The 16,014-nt window shown below is 37.9% G+C and overlaps 1 protein-coding gene across 1 annotated transcript; it reads right to left on the bottom strand.

The window, feature by feature from the left end:
• Positions 1 to 155: 155 nt before the first annotated feature.
• Positions 156 to 15,830, bottom strand: LOC146453100 (mitochondrial inner membrane m-AAA protease component AFG3L2-like). The gene is made up of 18 exons (XM_085097101.1): positions 15,612 to 15,830; positions 15,341 to 15,440; positions 14,274 to 14,321; positions 13,732 to 13,994; positions 9,711 to 9,776; positions 8,929 to 9,056; positions 8,246 to 8,339; positions 7,838 to 7,908; positions 7,182 to 7,284; positions 6,369 to 6,663; positions 5,653 to 5,782; positions 4,967 to 5,064; positions 4,359 to 4,469; positions 3,596 to 3,711; positions 2,867 to 2,947; positions 2,344 to 2,463; positions 1,613 to 1,807; positions 156 to 810 (listed from the first exon to the last, which is right to left on the bottom strand). Exons 1-18 carry the CDS (start codon positions 15,684 to 15,686, stop codon positions 598 to 600), a joined length of 2,307 nt encoding a protein of 768 aa, XP_084953227.1. The 5' UTR covers positions 15,687 to 15,830; the 3' UTR covers positions 156 to 597.
• Positions 15,831 to 16,014: the final 184 nt, after the last annotated feature.

Genomic DNA, 16,014 nt, shown 5'->3' on the forward strand with positions numbered 1-16,014 from the left:
AGCTGTATACATCCCGAGGGCCGTTTATGGATTAATACCTCCATTCTCGGAATTTTTGTAGTTAAATCTTGAATGTAATGAGAGGTTTTCTCGAGACGGCTTTCACTGAGTTTGCTTGCGTATGCACTTGCTATCTTGAATAATCCTTGGCGGCGAATCCTTTAATTTTTTTTTTTTTTTTTTATCTCAAACGTTTACCTCGCTTGTGCTCATTGTTACTCAGTTGCTATAGCACCCATGTCACGCGCGTCTGCTATAACGATTTAGATCACTGGAGACTGGAGACAAGTCAGCCGCGCAGGGGCAACAAACTATCGAACCGAATCACACTTACTAACTCAAGGCTTCCGAGCCTCGTTTTGATTTCAATTTCAATGTACAAAAATAAGAACAGCCTGTGAGTGATGAGTTTAACGCAATCACTCAAGGCACTTTGAAACATAGAAACTAACACAGTTCTTCTGCGTGAAACCTCTATTCATTTCCACATGCTGGGTGTAGATGCATTGACCAACTAAAGTGTACTATTCCCTTATCGAACTCTCCCTCCCCACCCCAGTTGTTAAAATCCTCCTTTACTCCCCCCGGCTTCTAGTACTATGTAGGTATGGGATTGGAGGGAGGTTCATCTTCGTCTAGCTTCTCCTGCAGTCCCTGTAATCCTTTCGGGAGACTTGTATCTTCCGTGTCGCCGCCAGTCCCTTCTACAAACTCCTCATATGTGGACTTCTCTTTGAAAGGCCTGGGACCTAGGAGCTCTATCATGTCCTCTCGGCCAAGTACCTCTTTCTCCAAGAGCCTTAAAGCAACCTGACAAAAAAGAGAGCTGGTAACTAATGATGCCGCTATAAGGGCGCTTTCTATTTGTCAGCTGGCCAGACCGGCTGTTCGTAAACGGAATGTTTCAATTTGAAGGATAAGTTTTATGACAGTCCTTCGAATTTCTTCAAATAGCGCGTACCAGTTCCGGAATGGTTATTTTTCAAGATTTTGCAGCACCATACCTTCAAAATGACGCATTTGATTTACAGACTGGCCAGCCAATCCTGGCAAATGAAAAGCAATCTTAAGTTGCAATTTAAGTTGACAGTGGTGCTTAAAAGGTTTGTGAGTTTCACAGCCTCACTGCACAGACGGACCAAAACAACAAAATGGTATCTCGTGTCTTCACATTTAAGCCGCGAGCTGTAGTGGGATTCCCTTGAAGAAAGACGGAAAAGGAACAGACCAACCCTGCTTTATAAAATCCACAATGGTCAAACAGGAATTGATGCTACAAAGTACCTAACCCCTCTGGGACATAAAAGTCGCCATGTAAATACGGAGGCTTATACAGTCCAGTTCGCTCATACTGATTATTCAGTTTCAAATTTTCTTTTTTCCAAGAACAATAAGGGAATGGAATATTCTTCCAAAGAATATAGTTAAAGCTACATCCCATGCAGCCTTTGCTGCCCTTGTTTCAGTACTGTAAATTTTTAGCTGGTTATTTATTTATTTATTTATTTATTTATTTTTAAATCCTTTGACCGCCGACAATTCGCGAGAATCACCTTGTTGATGGAGGCGAATAAATTTGGTAAAGTAAGGTAAAGTGTCTGTACAAACAAACCTTTTCTACGTCTTCTTTGTGCTTAATAAGCAGATCATATGTTCTCTTGTAAGCATTGTTGATAACCTCTCTGGCTTGTTCGTCTATAAGTTGTGCAGTAGCCTCGCTGTAAGGTTTATCAAAGCTTGGCTCTCCCTCACGCGGGAGGTCAAACGACACGTTTCCAACTTTCTCGTTCATTCCAAACGTAACGACCTAAAGATAAAACATAATGAAGATAAACTTTTACCTTGCGAATTAAAATTAATCACTAGTTACATTTTATTAACTGGAAAGCAAATAGTACCATGCGAAACACTCACATTTGAATGGTTATATTTTAGGAATTCATCCACATAGTTTCAAGAAAAAAGAAAAAAAAAACCACCTTGTACAACGTAATAAATAGTACCATACGATGATACTGCTAAACGGTTTTAATTTGAACAGCACTTGGGACAGTACAAATTAAAGTTTAACTGGTTGAACCAAGTATGGCATGTCACCACTACACTGTCTCATTTGCAGGTGTGTGTGTGTGTGTGTTGTTGTTGTTTAGTAATTAGTACAGTGCGGCCTCCAGAAATGATACGTCCTTGCTGAAAGTGCATATCCTTCGCTGTTGCCAAGTCTCATTGCGGCATGACCAAATATATGCAGACCCACTTTCCAGGAAGTTGCACAACTGTGCTCGGAAATACAGAACCAAACCGAACATGGTTCCCTGTCTTGCCTGCTGAGATAAAAATTACCTGGGCATAAGCATTCTTGGTAACTTTACTGAGATCATCCTGGGCGCCAGTGGTGATTCGGTCAAAAAATATCTGCTCTGATACTCTGCCTCCTAACGTCATACACATGCGGTCTAGCAGCTGTAAGGTAAATTAGAGTCAGTACTATCACTACTGAACATGTGCGCTGCGGCCGGCAAGCAAGTGATTCCTTTATTTCACGACCAAACGAAAATCAAAACTAAGGGTGCATTCCTTTGGGATGATCCAGATCAGATCAATGATCCAAGATCACTCGGATCGTGATGCATCAAAGGAACCGAGGAATCCACTCCGGACAAGGATTCGTCGGTTCCTTTGATGCATCATGATCCGAGTGATTTTAGATTATTATTCCTGATCTGGGTCATCCCAAAGGAACGCACATTACATTAGAACATTACATTAAAATAGAACCACAAGTAAATGCTCAAAATTGAATTTGACGCCATAAAAATCTCCTGCCGCTAACAACAAAGATTTGATTGATCACACAGCACCGTACCTGTTCTGTAGAATATAGGTACTGCTCTTTAGGTAGGTACTGAGCATAGCCAAGGCCCTTGCCTCTTGGGATAATTGATACCTAAATAAATAATAATTGAAAAAAAAAAAAGAGCAATTAAAATGGTACAACAAATCAACCGCACCAGAACAAGTAACTAGTGCCAAGACAAGAGAAAATCGACTGATTTTTGTCTTTAACTCTGATTGGCTGAGCAGACAATATCTTCGCTTTTGACTCCTTGGAGTCTATTTCTAGTAACTACGTACGTACAGCAAAATGGAAGAGGGAATATATGATATCATATTTTAACTGCGAATGAAAGAATGAATAAGTGAATCACCATCGCAGTTATGTACGCAACTTAAACAGTTGAGAAAAAAAGAGCCGATGCCGGTGCAGTGCTCTACCAACTGAGCTAACAAGCCAACTGGGAGCTGGTCACATTGTGAGTTCGTAATATATCCGTCGAGGTGAAGCAATAGAAGTGGAATACACGAAATACAAATATTTGTTTTAAAATGGAAATACATATATTTGACGTACAGTAAAAGTTACTCCCACGTGAGTTTTAGGTACTATACGTACAGTGTAAATCATCTTCAACTTGGTTATTTTTCTTAATTTTTACACAAATTGTTGCTACCTTACCGATCAGTCAGGTAGCTAAGTAAGAAATATGCTAATGAAAATCAAGATGGTTAGAGACAAACTGAAGTTGAACAGAACCTTAAGAAGCGGATCAGCGTGTTTCAGAAACCAGCCGGCCACAGCATGCCCAGCCTCGTGGTATGCTATGACTTTCTTCTCTTCCGGCTGCAAAACTTGAGTTTTCTTCTCTAGGCCTACAAACGTGAAGAATAAAATTTATAGTATGATGAACGAATTCACGACATTCCATGTGATCTTAACTTAGGGTGATGTTACACAGGGCAATAAAATATCCTTAATGTGACATGGCAAGTGGACAACTTTCAACATGGCAAATTTGTTGTGGCAATGTGTGTGACAGATCAAAAATTGCAAAGCTAAGCCATAACAAAATGCATCAGAAAAAATTGTCCGCATGCTAAGTAACTCAAATAATAACAATTTTTAACGAATTGTTCCATGCAACATCACCTTAAAGGAGAGATCAAAAGATGAGCAAAAGAACATTTTAAGACAAAAGTGTACTATAATAGTTAACTTCTAAGCACAGAAACTAGGGACATAATAAAGAATATATCAGCTTTTCATGCAATCAAGTGAGTTACACATTTGGCCAACAGTTCACCGACAGTCGAGAGAGCAGTTCTTCAATTTTACCCACTTCTCCACACGTCCTTCAAAACAATCAATTGATGAATTCATTTTTCCAAACTGTGAACGATAACTCAACTGATACGTTAACCCTTTATAATACAAACAGAAATAAGTACTCAGCAAAAATAAAAGGCAGTTGGGTTATTTTAGGTAGTTTTCTGGAAGTAGTTCTTCTTTTGTCTCCTACCTCCTATAACACGTTCTATAGCTTGTTCAAAGTGAGTCAGCTCAATCTTGGGCAGAAGGTACCTGGCAGCAATAAGAGCAGCTTCATTGCAAACATTGGCAATGTCAGCTCCTGCAATCAGTACAAAATGGCAACTAGTTATCTATGTATATACTGTCTGGATATTGTACAGCTTTTCAAGTATCGCTAATTCTATTACGTTTTGTTTAGTGCTGTTGTTTGTAAAGAAATGCAGCATTTATTTTAATTAGTCATCTATTGATCTATTATCGTCTGGTTTGTCAAGTATGGGTAAGTCTTTTATTTTCTGTGAAGTGTCATTCTTTGTAAAGAATTGTAAAAAGTCATTAAATAAAAATAATTGAGAAAAACAAAAACAACAACAACAACAAAATTTTGAACAATCAGAGTTGTACCCAAACAAAACTAGGTGGAAGATCACCATGATATATAAGTGAAAATTCCCAAAACGTTTATTCAACATGTAATGAGTAATGAGAAACAATGAAGAAATGCAGAACAAAGACTCCTCCAAAGGTAATAAATCAGTCATAACATGATGTAACCACCCCCAGATAAAGTGGCCGTTTATCAACGTGGCAGCTCACCAGTAAATCCTGGAGTAAGAGCAGCCATTTTTCTTGCTACTATATCAAGGTCCAGATCTGTCTTCAGTGGCTTCAAGTGCACTTTGAAAATTGAACATCTAAAACGCAAAGAAAACATCGCTTACAGCTATGTTTCTTCAACTCTTTTCCAATACACAATGGATGAAAATAATTTCTTTTCTTATAAAGCTGTAAGTGAACCATCAGGGTGCAAGTATTAAGCCCTTGACCTTCTGCACAATAACAGGATGCTCAAGTCAGCTACAGCAGACACGGCCATTTTACTACACCTGTAGCATTTCAGGCTTAGTTGAAACTCTTTTTACACTCAAACCATTTGTAAATTATCAGTTGGTGGTTTGTGCCATAAAAATTGCGACCAAATGAGATCTTAGTTGAATAACAAAAATTAATGGTATTATTTTCACTTTGGCACAGTCACATTGTAGGATAGCTATTATACAGAATGCCTGCAAGTTCTACAGTAAATGGTTAAAGGAGAAGGCCGAGAAGCCATATTTCTTAAAAAAAATACATTTTCTGCACCTCTCCCCTCCAGCTCAAATTCCCTTAGCCCCCACCATGTATCCCATAAAAAATGAATGTTCCCTAGTCAAAAGTAACTCTCTTAAAACATGGTGTCTGATGAATTCTTCTTCTGCAAGATTCCCTATTCAATGTCTTACCTTCCTTTGATATCCGGCGGTGGGAGGTGTATCTGTCGATCAAATCGTCCCGGTCTCAACAGAGCAGGATCCAGCACATCTGGCCTGTTTGTACCTGATAACACTACTACGTTTGTGGAGGAACTGAAACCTGACAACAAATGATTGATCATCAGTAGGAATCAATCACCCTTAATAAATTGTAGAGGTAGAGTGTCAAAAAACAAAATACCAGGTAATCACCTTTAAAATTTTCTTTAAACATCTTGTTTGACTTAGTGGGGAGAATTTTTTGAAATATGAAGAAGCTTTCTCCTGGATGATCACTTTGTTAGTTCACCCTTGCTTGTTTGTTTGTTTTTATTGTGGCACTTATGCTAGTGGTGTGGACTTTTTTTTAAGTATTTTAGTCTAATTTTAATGTTAAGGCAATTAAGAAACTGACAATTTTGAATGAAATATGGACAGGTATAGATAGTTGGTCTGAACTGGTCTGAAAAAGGTTACGAATTTTAAAATTGGATTTGATACTTCACTTGTCTTATAAGTTACCTATATTTCTGCATTTAAAAGTTGCATGTTTTCTTGACAAAAAAACTTGTTCATGAAAATTAAGGAGAAAATCTGGTCATTGATGGGTGACTAAACTTCCTAGCACTTGAAAAGTGTTTCTATTGATGACCCCAAATCCTGAGATTCCACCTGAAGCATACAAACACATATGCCATTCATCTTACCATCCATTTCCACCAAGAGCTGATTTAGGGTATTTTCCCTCTCATCATGACCTCCAAAATGACCACCTCGCCCACGAGCCCGTCCAACGGCATCAATTTCATCAATAAATATAATACAAGGAGCATTCCGTCTTGCTTGGGCAAACAGATCCCGGACTCTTGCTGGACCAACACCAACAAACATTTCAAGGAATTCTGACCCTGAGATACTGAGAAAAGGTACCCTGGCTTCGCCAGCTACAGCCTTGGCTAGAAGAGTTTTGCCTGTGCCGGGCGGTCCTGATAAAATTGCACCCTAGGAGATCAACCACAAAACATAACAAATTTTTTTTTTCCCGAGTATGCCTGTGTCACTTACTGAATAATACATCATTCTCATTTATTCACCAGGCTTAAAATATTCCATCACATTTATTCCATTGCGCATATGCCACACATGACATTCCAATCCTAGCAGTATGCAGGATGTTTGTCCTATGAGCGTAGTTTAATGGCCTTAGCTCCCACGAGTCTCCTGTAGCTCAGTGGTAGAGCATACGAACTAGTAATCGGAAGGTCTTAGGTTCAACTCCTGATAGGAGCACTCAGATTTTTTTCCGAGCATGCCTGTGTCACTTACTGAATAATACATCATTCTTATGTTAGAAATAGCTACATAAAATTCCAGGACGATTATATAGAACTACAGTGTGTACATTTTGTTTGTCTTTCAGAAACTCAAACCTCTGGACAAAATACAATTAATTAGTGTACAAAAAGGTAGGTCACCATGACACCGGGACAACATACAATCCTGAAGGGAACAGTTAATACCTTTGGTATTCTAGCACCTAACTCGTGGTACTGTTGAGGGTTTTTAAGAAAATTCACAAATTCCATGATTTCTAACTTAGCTTCCTCGCATCCTGCAACATCCCTGAAATTTAATAAAATATTTATGTTTATCAGATTTTACAATAACTGTCAAACTTCTCACACGCTGATTGGCTCATAGTTATTGTCTATAAGAGTACAGGCAAAAAAAATGACGTCAGATGTAACACGCAAGCATTCTGAACGGAAAATAAAGAAAATTCTGCTCGTGTTTTTTCCATGTTGTTGTAAAAAACAAATCAACGGCAGTTTCCTTGGTCTCTACTCTTATAGCGCATAAAATGATGACACAAAATGTTCAAAACTTGGCAATGAAGTTCCACTTGAGTTTTGAACGTTTTATGATGACATTTGATGGTCTATAAGAGTACAGACCATAGAAAACTGCTGTTGATTTGTTAAACATGTAATTAGCTCTATATGTCACTAAATATGAAGCACTTCACAGAAAATTAGTCAAGTGTTTTACAACCAACATACAGCATGTACTCTCAAATGTTTGTGACATTGATCATTGCCTGGAGCCTTGAGTGGACTAAGCATTGAAATTCCTGTTTCCCTAGAACAGTATGTTCTAAGATTCTACATGTGCTTACTTGAATCTGACTTTGACACTTGTCTCCTTGTTGTAGAATTTTGCTGTTGATTGTCCAACTCCAAATATACCCTGCATGATAAAGAACAATAAAAAATTATTACACAGAACGACTCTAAAGATTAAACCATCAATTTAAGATTAGGTTTTAGGGCAAAAAGTTGAACTTGGCAGAACCTGAGCCTTGAACCCAGAAAATTTGTTACCGAGAGAAGCCTTGTTCGAATTAACTTCTCAAGATTAACTATGAACAGCTGAGTTCAGTAACCTCATTAAGGGGTTTGTAACATGTATCAGTTTGTTACAGTGTGCATGTGAACATACAAATCAATGAAATGCACATTGTCAATATCTCCAACAAAGATAAAGGAACCTGCAAACCTCCACAAGATATACATGTAAAGCTCACCCCTTGTCCTCTAGATCCACTGGTAAGCTTCCTTGTCAGGTAAATTACTGCACCAATAATTAACAGCGTGGGAGTTGACTTTATCAGCTCCTTCCTGTGAAACAATAAAAATAATGGCAATCAAAAATAACTCAAATGTTAAACTATGTATGAATGCCTCACAGAACTGTTATTTGGATAAACAAAGTATCTATCAATGAATCATATAATTATTTATATTTCTCACACAAATAAATGTTAGAATGTTGCAGGAAAGTATTCAACAATAATCCTGTGAAAATGCATGGAATATTGCCTGATACTTAGCCAACAAGGTTATAGGCCAAGTTGGCTAAAATCAGGGGATATTCTGCAAAATTGAGCAGGATAATTGCTAAATTTATTATTCAACACAAATGATAACAAAGCACAATTTTATTGCAGAAAAGCTGGAGGTGATTAACACTGCCATTTTTCTCCTAGACACACGAAATTATATGCATGTATATCTCAGGATATCTGTTGGGTACCGACGATGAATATCGAGTGCACCATGACTATATTTGGGCAGTGTTAAATAATAATTTAGGATGACTGCTTCAACTGTACACCAGAAAAAACTATTACATAGAACTTAAAATCATAATTATTATGAATCATTGATAGATACTTTTAAAATACCATGATCATAATATAAAACTCACAGCCATTCTGACTCCTTAACATAAGTGACAGGAATCCAGAATGCAGGATCAATATTCATTTCCTGTTGAACTGCCTCAAGATTACGTTCAAAACTTTCTACACTTCCAATGGTGAAACAAAGACGGCTCTGAAACGAACAATAGACCACCAAGTCATGGGCTAAAGTGTGTTACAAATAAAATGCTGGCATCTAAGTGACTCTTCAATAAAATTTTAACTGCTTTTGTTCAGATGTGACGATTGTTTTTCATATGCCCTTAAAGAGTGGGGTTGTGTGTTCATGCATGTCCATCTTTAATACAGTGTCATACGATAACTTCAAAATAATTATTGGGGTTTTTTGCTGGAGATTAAATTTTTATTTTATTTAGTTCTTAACAATGACTCTTATCATCTACAAACTATAATTTTCGCCTTGCTTCAGTGCATAAACATCACATGGTCAATGAATGTTGGGGTTTTCCAGATTTTTATAGTTGTCTTCCCCACCACAAATAATTAACTTCTGCCTAAAATAGACTGAGACACAAACAGTTTGCCTTCTGAGCAAGAGACAAATATTGTTTGAATGGCTCAGTTCAAAGCTCTCAACAAGGCAAAAGATCCTTTGGATTGTAGCAAATATGAAAAAAGCAAATAATGTTTTTTGTCTGGTAGCACATGTAGGTCTCTATCTTTCTCACTCATATACCAGAGCAAAGTACTTAGATAAGGTGTAGTGCTACTGTTTTTACTAGCAGAAGGACAAGAGCAAAAAAAGCATTGTTTGTGTACCAGATACCTTGTTTGGGTCACTCTTCAGAAAAACTTTAACTAATGTTTGATTTGAAACAACAAGCTTGTCCACCTGAGAAAGAAAACATCAGTATGTATTTAATAAAGGTTTAGATATACATAGGCAAGTGAAAGTAAATGATAAAAACGATTAAACAATGTTTCGTTTCATCATGATGCCATTATCAAGTTTGGAGTACATATTCAGATATTATGTCAATTTTGGTGAACTATTTCTGACATTGACATTATTTCAATTACTCTGAACTTGATAATGGTGTCATCACAGGAAGTCCACAAAAGTTGTGAAAAAGAAATAAATTAATAAATTATTGACTTACGTTGTTCGTTTCTTGTGGTTATAGTGCTCACTTGCATAAAATTTACGCGACAGCACAAATGTCGTGTACTGAGTTGTGCGCGAGCTGATCTGCATCTGAGCTCTGCTGACTTTACTATATAAATATTGACAAGGGAGGCAACTTTTTCGCGAAACAATTTGAACACACTCAGCAAAATAGCTTTGAACGTTCGACTTGTTCGCCTCTTTGCAACCAAATTCGTATCAAACGAAAGCTGGATAATTTTGGAACACACTTATCTGTCAGAATCCCAAGAAGAAACAATTTTGCGCTAGCATTTTAGCTCCCTTTTCGCAGTTTTGCTCGGTGACGTTTTTTGCAACAGCTGCGGCCAGTTACCTTGGCGCAGACGTCACAGATTTACGCGCCATCTCGAGCGAAATGTCGCCTCTCCCTACCTCGCAAAGATGTTTTTGCGCGACACCTATGGACAGTCACCGCTCCCTGTTTAGTCACAAATTGAGCTGACTTGTTGTGCAAACCTAAATTTTTTAAATAAAAACAAAGTAGAATTTCAGTTCGCTCAATTTGTGACTAAACAAGGAGCGGTGACTGTCCATGGCTGTCGCGCAAAAACATCTTTGTGAAGTAGGGAGAGGCGACTTTCGCTCGAGATGGCGCGTAAATCTGTGACGTCTGCGCCAAGGTAACTGGCTGCAGCTGTTGCAAAAAACTTCACCGAGCAAAACTGCAAAAAGGGAGCTAAAATGCTGGCGCAAAATTGTTTCTTCTTGGGATTCTGACAGGTAAGTGTGTTCCAAAATTATCAAGCTTTCGTTTGATACGAATTTGGTTGCAAAGAGGCGAACAAGTCGAACGTTCAAAGCTATTTTGCTGAGTGTGTTCAAATTGTTTCGCAAAAAAGTTGCCTCCCTTGTCAATATTTATATAGTAAAGTCAGCAGAGCTCAGATGCAGATCAGCTCGCGCACAACTCAGTACACGACATTAGTGCTGTCGCGTAAATTTTATGCAAGTGAGCACTATAACCACAAGAAACGAACAACGTAAGTCAATAATTTATTAATTTATTTCTTTTTCACAACTTTTGTGGACTCCCTGTGGTGTCATGACAACACGTTGCTCATTTTTATTGTTTATTTTCAGTAAATTTTAAGGACATTAATTTTATAACACATCACTAAAATAACCAAGACTGTTATCCCTGAAACTAGGGTTAGACCAATCCCTAAAACTGATTTCATTATCCCAGTAATTACTTCAGTATTTATTCCTTACCCCTAAAACTGTTTTGGGAGTTATTCCTAATCCCTCAAACTCCTGACAAGACTGCAAAACCCAAAATTCAATCTAAAACATGGCAGCATACTGTACTGTACCCCTTTTTTGGAACTAGCCTTTCAATTATTGATGAACACAGTACCATTACCAGCCAATGCTTTATTCATTAGGCAACACACTCAAAACAAATAACAACAACAGCAACCTTTATTTTCCTCATGGTTAATTAGAAAGATTGTTATAATTGAAGGGCTGGGAGCATAACCGACTTATGTCGAATTTCAGCCCGTTTTTTGAGTTTGCTCGGATTTGTCCGAATTTTTGCATGTGAACTTCAATTCGATTGAAAAACATTGTTCAGTATTTTTTTTCATCCGATTTGTGTTTCATATTAATGCCATTGGGAATTGTTACCATCTTCTAAAGAAAAATCAATAACATTACAGTCACTATGGATGACCAAAAGGACAATGCATTGAGTATTAATATTTGTATAATAAATATAAACTTGTTGTCTTCGAACCACGGCACACGAAAGCGCTCTTTCTTGCGGGAGAAACGAAAATAATTCTGTTACACTTTCATTTGATTGTTAAAAAGTACTACGTGCGTGACAGGAATGTAAGAAACGCACCTCATACAATACGTCATCAAAATGTCCGCACATTTCTCGGCCACAGTTCTCACCACTAGAAAGTCATTTATATATGTTCGTTGGCAATGTTTTACCTTTGGCAGCGTGTAAATGCTTTGTTTATCATTAGATCGCCATGTTGAAATGCTTTCCTAAAGGTGTTTCACAGAGGAAATCTATTTTCCAACAGTTCTCACCCCATTACGTAAAAATAATTCAAAATTCAATTAGTTTCTTTATTGCGACATGGGCGAGAACTGTTGCCAAAGTACTAAGACGCACTTTTGCTGTGATCAAAAGGGGTAGAATGGAAGGGCAACAAATCGGTTTTTCATTGAGAGAAAAGTTTATCTCGAAACAAGCCATTTCCTTTCCTGCAACACGATTTGAATAAGCGAGAACTGAGGGCGAGAACTGTTACGCATTGAAAGAAAACAAGTTCTATGTCACGCACTGCGTGACTTACGGCCTTACTGGCTTTCAAGAGACCGGTCTTTGTATGAAATACAGTTATTTTCCCTTACGGTTAAGTGAAAAGTTACAACCATGTTAATGAAATAATGTGACTGTTGCTTGAAGTTCGTTATGCTACTAGTTGGTTTTATCGCCCCGAAAGGAAAACACAAATTTGGAACTAGCATTTTGCTGAAATCACCCTAAAGCTATTTGCGCCACACTTAACCTACGGCTAAAAAGAGTAACTTTCTTGACTTCGTTAATGCACAAAGCGAAAATATGCACCATAGGACTTGGCTGACATAAAACCGTAACTTACATTCCAATGTTTCCACTTCCCAAATACGCACGGTTACCTTACAACAAGAACACGCGGTCCGAGTCTTCTTAACCGACGAGTACGACATGGACAACATCTCTAACAACATTACCCTTCCAAGCACGTCCACTAGTAAACAAGGAAACCACCACATATCCCCCCCCCAACTCAATGTTGTTTTCTGGGTCATGAACAGTCTCCTGGCAAGCATCACCTTCCAAATCAATATTGCATAAGGGGGAGGGGGGAGGGAGAAATAACTGTGGTAGAATTAAGAAGAGAGAAACAGTAAGTGAGTGGTTTCTACATCTGTTTTCGGTTGTCATTGCATAGGGGCAGGGAGTGGGAGAGAGAAGTAAAGTTCTGTGGTAGAATTAACAAGAGAGAAATAATAAGCAAGTGATTTTTGCGCTGTTGGTGTTTGGTTTTCTCAAGGAGTTTTGTACACAATTGTAAAACCGCTAAATGTTTTCAAAACCAGGGAGAGCAAAAATTGGGACAAATCCGAGCGAAATCGAAAACTGGGCTAAAATTCGACATAAGTCGGTTATGCTCTCAGCTCTTCAATTACATTCTTGTATAGTAAAATTTTGTTTAATTTATTTTGAATAATTTTGAGGCAGCAATTGAGGATGGAGGCCAAGTTAACCATCCAATTTTCTAGCTGGCCTCCATATTACGAAATGATGTTTAGAAATTAATCACAGGTGAGGAACCAACATGAAGAAATATAAAATAAAAAGAACTAAAGGAATACGTTACAATAACTAATAAAAGAAGATGACAATATTTTGTTGTTACAAGTATACAGTAAAGGTCAGCTAAAAGTATTTTTAAAAATTGTTCAGACAAGTTACTTGTAAGGTTACCGGTACAGAAGCTTACGAAGGAACAGCATAATGCCATGTAGTTACAAATGCGGTTAATTTAGTTATTGCTCCGCCAGTAGATAATGTTTAATTTGTTTGGAATATAAGCAAAATTGCATTTAAGTCTTTAAAGTTTTCTATACTCACCTCTCCCCTTTCAAGATACTTGGTTCTAAACTCTTGCCAGTTTATCTCTCTGCTCTCCATCCCTGATGCATTCATCAGAAGAAGGGCCCCTACTGCTGCCACGGCAACACCTATTGCAAATCCCTGTGGGTTGATCTCACGGAAATTCTTCCACCAGTCCCCTCCAGGGGGCTTGTTATCACCCCCTCCCCCACCGTCATCGCCTCCTGAAGACCCTCCATTGTTGGATTCAGAGTTCTCATTGTTGCTGGATTCTGAAGAACCTAACAAGATAAACGACTATATATTACTCTCAATACAAATAAGGAATTCTAAAAACAAGTTTTGGACAGTTGTACCATCCTTCTTTAGCTATTAGAAGTACTAAAAACAGTTGGGCCAAACCCAATGCTACTGCGAACCATGCCCTTAGACACATTACAAGAATTGCAAGAATGTCACACATCATTACCATAAAATGTGCTACAAAGCACAAATAGAGAGTTCCATTTAAAAAAAAAAGTTACCGACATTTTTGAAGTTAATAAACTATACAGACATACTTTTGTCAGATGTCTTCTTTGATGCATTTGGATAAAACTTTTCAAACCCTAAGAAAAAATACAAACCAAAATACAAAAGGATAAATAAAAGATGTATATGTGAGCATTGAAATGGAAGATCTGAAAATTACCTTTCACCACGATGAAACAAAAAGGCCACTTCAACTTACAACAGAGACCACAAATAGTTAGCATTAAACCTAGTTATCTAGCTTTATTTGTGACTGTTCTCTGAAGTGGCCTTCTTGGACCTACCTTACTGCTAAATATTGAACTTAAGCAAAGATGACGGCGATGGCAACAAGAACGCAAAAAGACAATAGGTTTAATGAGCAAAAACAATGGCCCTGCACATCAGGTACATGTTTTGATACATTTCTTTGCCATCATCAGTAAAACAACAATGTAAAATGACCAAATTCAAGGTTTTGTGGAGAACATGAGCAAACGACAATGAAGTTTTCATTCTCCTTTCTTACTTGAAAGCCATTTCTATCAATTTAGTTCCTCAGATACTTCACCCACATTGCACAAGTTAAATGAACTGGAATAATCGCGAAGTACATGTAGTGCAAATAACGTGAACTTAAACCTTCAAGTGCCGTTTTTGTTGCCACTGCCGTCGCCGTTGCTTGAGTTCCCTAATAGTATAATCTCACTACTTTTTGCAGAATAACCTATTTTTTTTTTAAATTCACCTCTGGGTTTTACTTTCTCAGTAGGGTATGCACAGCCATGGAGGGCAGTTGTGCAACGGCTACTTTCTCAGGTATGGCAGGTCTCTGGAAAGTTTCAGAAATTATGGAAAGGTGTGTTGTTGCATATTGTCTGTCTTTCCAGTTGGCATGGGTTGTACCATTTAGCCCAAGATTACTGAAACTACAAAATCACTTTCCCTCAAAACACTTTCTTAAGCAGTATGCTCAAAACTGTGAAATTATGCAGATGACTGTGATATCAAATCTGTGATATCAGCTGATGTCGATGACATAATCATTTAACATGACGTGACGCTCAAAAACAAGCAACATCATTACTATTTATCAGATTTAAGGTTAAAATCTTACCCTTTGGGGGATCAAAATTGAGAATTCTTCCTAAAAACCACGAGCTCCTGGCATTCTGACTCAGCAATAATTCTCGCGAGCCATTGAAACACCGTGCAAACTGTGTTCATAGAGAAAATTACAAAGAAGTGAAAAAAAAATTATAGGCGAGCAAAACTATTTGCTCGCAAGAATGTACGGGCTACTGACTAAAAAACTTGAGTTAGTTTCAGTTTTCCCTTAACATAAAAGTGTAGCACCGATTGAATACGTGATCGGAAAAAAAGCTTACCGGGGACTGCAGAAGTCTCAAATTTGTTTTGCTCAACAACGAATTTACTCCTCTTGTACACAATTTATAAGCCATCGCACCCACTAGCTGTTTCCTTGAAAGTAAGAGTATTTCATAACATGAAGAATAATAGAACAACTCGGACAAACACCGTCTACAACATCGAATGTTTTGCTGACATTTTCAGCTTATGCAACCATATAAAAAGATGGCGGAGACAAAACCAGAAGGCGCGGTGGCAATTGCTTAGAAGGAGAGGTTCCTATTTCGTGTTAGCCGAACTTTTGTTTTTATTGCCTGATTTCATACCGTGGAGGTCTGGGTACGAGTCTGTGTATTATGGGTTATGGGACTCAACACCCACATAGCCTGAAAGAGCACACCGCACTTTACAACATTTCCA

This window comes from Pavona decussata, unplaced genomic scaffold (assembly GCF_977016875.1).
Source record: "Pavona decussata unplaced genomic scaffold, jaPavDecu1.1 SCAFFOLD_353, whole genome shotgun sequence".
In the NCBI taxonomy this organism is placed as follows: Eukaryota; Metazoa; Cnidaria; class Anthozoa; order Scleractinia; family Agariciidae; genus Pavona; species Pavona decussata.